This window comes from Trachymyrmex cornetzi, unplaced genomic scaffold (assembly GCF_001594075.2).
Source record: "Trachymyrmex cornetzi isolate Tcor2-1 unplaced genomic scaffold, Tcor1.1 scaffold282, whole genome shotgun sequence".
Classification (NCBI taxonomy): Eukaryota; Metazoa; Arthropoda; class Insecta; order Hymenoptera; family Formicidae; genus Trachymyrmex; species Trachymyrmex cornetzi.
The window spans coordinates 113,961-120,571 of NW_017297505.1; the positions used below are offsets into that span (position 1 = coordinate 113,961).

The 6,611-nt window shown below is 36.4% G+C and overlaps 1 protein-coding gene across 1 annotated transcript in view; it reads left to right on the forward strand.

The window, feature by feature from the left end:
- The window catches only part of LOC108762219 (protein prickle), a 19,943-nt gene that overhangs the window by 10,105 nt on the left and 3,227 nt on the right, over positions 1-6,611 (forward strand). Inside the window, exons 4-6 of the mRNA XM_018509123.1 lie at positions 4-195; positions 4,053-4,372; positions 5,427-5,762. Coding sequence (XP_018364625.1) covers positions 4-195; positions 4,053-4,372; positions 5,427-5,762 — 848 coding nt within the window. The remainder of the gene's footprint in view (positions 1-3; positions 196-4,052; positions 4,373-5,426; positions 5,763-6,611) is intronic.

Here is a 6,611-nt window from a genome sequence, read left to right on the forward strand (position 1 = left end):
GTCTGTCGTCAGCTGCTAGTGGATCTAATCTACTTCTGGCGGGACGGCAGGCTCTACTGCGGCCGTCACCACGCCGAGACTCTCAAACCCCGCTGCTGCGCTTGCGACGAGATCATCCTCGCTGATGAGTGCACCGAAGCCGAGGGTAGAGCGTGGCATATGCGCCACTTTGCTTGCCTCGAGTGCGACCGGCAGGTAAGAATGCAGAATAAATATGAATTAAAGATTTATTTTGCATAAAAAAACATTGCAAGTATTGCAATCATCATTTTTATGAGAAAAGTTGAGGTATAATGGAAAAGCGCGTTGTACATTTTTTAATTTCTTGTAAAATTTAAAAAATGTTGATGGAACGTTCTTCCAGAGAACCGTTCATATATCAATAATGATGACTATTCTTATTTCGCGATCACGTTGGGTTTCCTTCACGTTGGAATTTAAAACAGGAGAAAAATGTTTTTCTTGAAAAAGAAGAAATTAATAATAAAACTATATACAAATAAGAAATAAAAATAGACAATTAGAGCCATACGCAGTTGTGTTTTTGCGAATATAATATAATATCACACATAGAAATATGAAAAGTATGATTATATATAATCAAACAACGTTTTGACCCATACTCTGGTTATATTCAGGGATATTTAAAAATAAAGGAATGCTATCGATAAATTTTATGTACAAGTGAGCGAGGTCATTGAGCGCTAAGCTATGCCTTCAGTGGTTATTCCGAGGTTCCATCTGCCATGTTAAAAGCTAAGACAAGCGGAGATAAGCTTTTAAAAATTCTGTATGTTACATATCAATTGAGATCTCCTGATGGCCAGTATTTATAACGGAGATCATGACAAATGATTTTCAAGCAGTTCTATGTTATTATTTTGTTTTGTGTCATTATATATTTTATTTAAGACTACATTCCGTATATTGGACTACATTCCGACATCATTTCAAGATTGGACTTGATAGTGCGTTTATTATTTCTTTCGTTTTAAGTTAATAACTAGATTATTTGTATTTATAAAAGTTCAGATTATAAATATTTTTTCATTAAAAATGTATGAAAAAGTTGTGTTACGTTAATTAATTGAGAGTAGCCTATTTCCTTGTACGTAAAATTTACATATAAATAGCAATACTGTATCATTTGATAGCGATAGCACACACACACACATTCTATAATTAAACTTAAAACAAGAATTTTGTGCCTCGGGTCTTTCACATATACATATTAAACTTTGCCTCGAAAAACGATAAAATGTCTTTGATTACCAGATAGATAAATATATATTTATATATTTATTTGTTTCAAACGCGTGCGAGCAACTAATGAAGATATTCCACATGTCTTAGTTATGAATGCGGGACAAGCAACATAACGGCGCGCGTAACTACTCTCCCCGTACGGAGACTAGGTGCTGCATGATGGAATCGAGTTTATAAACATATAAATGTAGAATACCAGATTTTTTCATAAGACGATTCTCTGTGCTGCGGCGAATCGTTTCGACCTAACGGTACTTGCGAGATCGTACATCGGAAACGCGCGCTGCCAAGTTAATGATTACGTCGCTATCGAATTTACAGCTGCGTAAGCAATTCATAATCCCGCCAGCTGACTCTATCCCCAGATACGTCTTCCGACTTAGATAGCGTCGAAAGGCACAGAAGCAGCACTTGCTTTCCGCCTTATCCGCACTGGTTGTCTTTGGCTTCGGGTGTGAAGTTGTGAATACATTTATCACGCGCGGAGAAGACCTGGGAAAAATTCTAAGTAAGAAAGGGCGGAGGAGATTCTTATTTAAATTTACTCGACGCAATTTACTAAGTGATGATATAAGAGTTATTCTCTCCGGTTGAGAGTGCGGGATAACGTGGTATCTATATCGCGAACGTATGCGAGAAGCGAGAACTCTAAGAAGCTAACGCTTTATCAGATCGCCGCCGTATATGTAGAGTACATGCTCCAGTGAATAACCGGTCACTAGCTATTATCACTGAAGCTATGCTTATTTCTCCGCGTTGAGATAAGACAACTTTGTTCTCCTGTGGTTGAGGAATGCGCTACCGTTTTCCAATGTGATGTATTGCATGATATCCTTTTCTTACAATCCGAGCTTCTTTTACTTTTAAAATTGACGTTTTACGAATTTAAACTCAAATCTTTTTCAATATCTAAGAAATAAAATGATATACAGCCTTGACCAGATATATTAATCATCTATATGTTTTTCATTAATCTGAAATTCTTTTAGACCCAGTTCCACACAACTTATGGTTAACTCTTAACTGAGGTTCAATTTGTTTCTCATCTCTTTCCAATTTTAGAATTAGAAAGAGACAATGAATAAGTTGAACCTCGGTTAAGAGTTAATCGTGTGTCGTGGAACTAGGCCTTACCTGTATTCTGTTCCCTGTTAATTATCGACATTGTACATAAGCTCAAATAGTTCTTAAAATAAAGAATAATTCACAGCCATGAATCAATTACTTTTTAATTAAAACGTTAAATAATGGTTAATAAAGTACATAATATTTTTGGTCAGACTGTACATAAACGACATGTTTATTTATAAAAAAAATTAATGTGTTTCATTCTTTGTGCTCTAATCGCATGTGTCACTAGAATGTACCTGTTTCATCAATGTAAATTAACTTTAATTTCAGTTCAACCTACTCTTTACCTTTTTGTCTCTAGTTCTAAGAATTAGAAAAAGATGAAGGCTAAACTGGACCGAGATTAAAGTTAATCTACATTAGTAGAAACGGGTATTAATCTTTCATTTTTTTAAATCTCATCTTCTGTATATGACTTCCGTTCGTCCTAAATGAGCGATTCACCGTTTCTCAAGATAACTTCAGAAAAGCAAAGACGAACGGATTTTATAAACGAATGTTTACGATCGAACGTGGCAAACATTTTTTTTAACTCTAAAATATTATCGATATGTATATTTTACGTACAAGTGAACGAGTTTATTGAGATACATAATTCATTGAGGATTAAGTTATGCTTTCAGTGCATAACTTAATGCTCAATAAATTATGCATTCAGATCATCAAAAGGTCCACTTTATCATGCTAAAAGGTAAGATAAACGGAGACAAGTTTTTAGAAATTTCGCCTATTATACGTATTGGTTTTCATCTTCTGCAGATAGTCAATGTTATAACAGAGAGAGCAATAAGTAATTTCGATTTTTACACAGAGTTTTGTGTTATTATGTATTTAATTTAAGTGAGGAAACATTCTTCATATCATTTCAGGATTGAATTTAAGTGTGCTTATTCTTTCTTTCCTTTCAAGTTATAATTAGGTTATTTGTATTAGAAAGGTTTTGATTATACACAGGAATATTATACATATGTAATAGCTCGCAGTTCGGAGCTCTAAATGTAATAAAATGGGGTTATCCCCACTTCATTTTTAAACATGAAATTCAAGGGCCTACTGGGTTACGGTTCTATCACTCACTCACGCTACTCACAAAGCGTCGAACGTGTATGGAAAAGATTTTCTGTGCTATTAAGACATTCGCTGTTACATGGTATTTAGTGTAAATATTTTATCATTGAAACTGTGATGTGTTCATTTCTTAGATTTAAGACTGTCTTAAGTAGTTTTTAGATGTAAGTAGTCTTAAGATATCATAAGCCAATCACAGGGCAGTATTAGCATCTTAAGTAATATCTTAAGATGCTAATACTGCTCTGTGATTAACAAATAAAAACTCGCTATATGCATACCGACCTAAAAGTGAAGTATTAATAAAAATTTTGTGTTATATTAAAACAGTGGCCAGTTATTTCCTTGTGCGTAAAATTTATACATTGATAGTATAATATTGTATCACTCAACATTCATAGCGTCCTAAAGTTAATGTATCAAAAGTGATACAATATATTCGATGTAAATTCAGGATTGTTAGTACTGCAGCGCATTGTCCATCTGTTCATTGAAACAGATTTATTCATTCACGTTCATTTTTCCTTGGTCTGATTCCACCTTCGCAGACGTAAATTCACGCAGAGTGCATCTTCTTCTGTTCACAGCTCGGCGGCCAGCGGTATGTGATGCGGGAGGGCCGGCCGTACTGTCTCAGGTGCTTCGACGCTTCCTTCGCTGAGTACTGTGACAGCTGCGGCGAGCCGATCGGCGTCGACCAGGGCCAAATGTCACACGAAGGTCAGCACTGGCACGCGACCGAGGCTTGCTTCTGCTGCGCTACTTGCCGCACTTCTCTTCTGGGCCGGCCGTTCTTGCCGCGACGTGGTGCCATTTACTGCAGCATAGCGTGCAGCAAGGGGGAACCGCCGACGACACCGAGTGACTCCTCCGCCGGGCCGCCCCCGCCCCCGTTGTCCTTCCTCAGGTACATACTCCATGCTCCGCGCGGTCTCTTGCATACCTCCTCGCCTCGAGGCGAGGGTCACGGGGGTTGCTTTCATTGTCCTGCCACCGACTGCGGGGGTTCGCGCACGGATCCGCAAAAATTATAGCCGCCGGTAAAGTCCCGCGATTACGCATGAGCCTACGAGCTGTGTACGCCGCTCCCGAGTTCGCAAGTAACGGAGTTGCACGCCGAGAAATTATTACGGCGGCAATAAATTATACTAATGTAGCCAGCGGTTTCACCATATAACTTGTTTCGCTTTGAAAACGACTGGTCGGAAATGGGAGAATCGTTGAAACTTTGAAATTAAAGTTTGTCGACATTAGTTAAGTAGTCTGGTCTTACGTCTTGTCCGGGTCAGGACTGAAACCGTGATAAATAAGAAATAATTGTCGAATCGTTTATTTAGTCATCTTTAGTTTGCGTTTAAATATTTTAATTTTATTATACAAATGATAGGAAATTATTTAGGTTTTTTATTCGGCTTATGATTTGAGCGATATACATGTTTTAAAAACGATATTCAGGTTAGTATATATTATCGCTAACGAAATCAGCTACTTGGATCATATGCTTGAAGACATGTTAATGCGACACCTATAGAGCGGTGCCTTTCGTGGTTGAATTTAAATTCGGCTTATATACATAACGACCTCGTTTCGGAGGCGCGCACAAGGAGGGCTGAATGTCGCATTTAAATTTCATTATGCATCTAATTGTCGAAAATTTTTAGCATGGTGTAAATGTATAATTTAAATTCAAAACTAGAAGTAATTAGTCACACACTCTGTAATATAATTGTTTGACGAAATAAAAATTTTAATCATTTTTATCTTTGATACATAGCGTGTTTTAATTAATTAAAATGTGAAAAAGATAGAATATCAAGAAATAGGTTATTATAATTAGATATTTTTTTTATGACATAGCAGTCAAAATTATATTTTTAATTATATCAAATGTCATGACTTTTATGTATATTCTCTTTTTTAACAAATTATATGATAAAATCTAATATTTTTTTATTTTTTAGGAGTGGTAGGAGGCAGACGATGGCCACGAGCGAGGGTTCGTCGAGTCCACCTCCACCGCCTCCACCTCCGCTTCCTCCAGGTTCTAGGCATACCCTCGGATCTCCTAGGAACTCGCCTCGAATGACCAGAAGACATCAACAAATTTCCGCTTCCTTGGCAACAACGCCTACCCAGAGTACCCAGAATGCTCTGAGCCCCGAGTTTGGCGCGGAAGGACTTCCTTCCAGCGGTTCCAGACCCAGTGGTCTCGATAGGGTACTTTTGGAGCGAAATCTTGAGAGACTATTACAGGAACGCAGCTCTCATCCTGACGAAAACTGTAGTGAGTTGGGAAGGTACGTCACTTTACTAGTTTACGAAAGTTCGAATTAACAGCACGATCTGAGTACTATTATCTATTTTTTCAAGTGAGTTATAAATATATAGCAGGCAACATTTGAGTTAAAATTTCAAAATGCAACATAAAATAAATAAGAATTCCATTAGAATCTAAAAATGGGAGGTATCTAAAAATCTATTTGTCCTATCTACCCTGTGAATCTAAACAGTGATACTCGAAATTTGCTGCAAATATGATCAATATATACTTTTAACATACACTTTCATTTACTTTTTTATTCAAGAAATGCATTAACACTAAGGGCGGCGAAGTAAAATTTTTCAGTGTATGGAGTTCCCGAGGATAGATTGAGAGAGAGAGAAGAGGAGGGTGCGGGGATAAATACATATATGTCCTCATACATATCTTTTCTACATGGCAAAAGTAGCCGCTCTAATTTTATTTTTTTAAATCAAATTATTATGAGCTCCTCCATATTTAACTTATCGACCATTTCTCAATAAATGTACTTTTTAAATGTCTTAAATAAGAAAATGATCTTTTATTCGAACAAGTTGATGTAGGAATCGTTAAAAGAACGCAAATAAATTTTACGTATTCTGGTACAAGATCTCTGATCTCGGAATTGTCATGCAAAAAAAATTGCATTACGTCCTTCAAGCAATGCAGTGGCATTTTTCGTATGTTTGTAATTTCTAGATTGTAAAAAATTGAAAGAAAAAGGGCTATGAGTCTAAGAGTTAGTCGTTAGAAATAGAAATTTAAAAAAAAATCACAGTATAAATATATCATTTAGTCATAATATAAAACTTTAATGTGCCGGCAATAAACAATATAACACAAA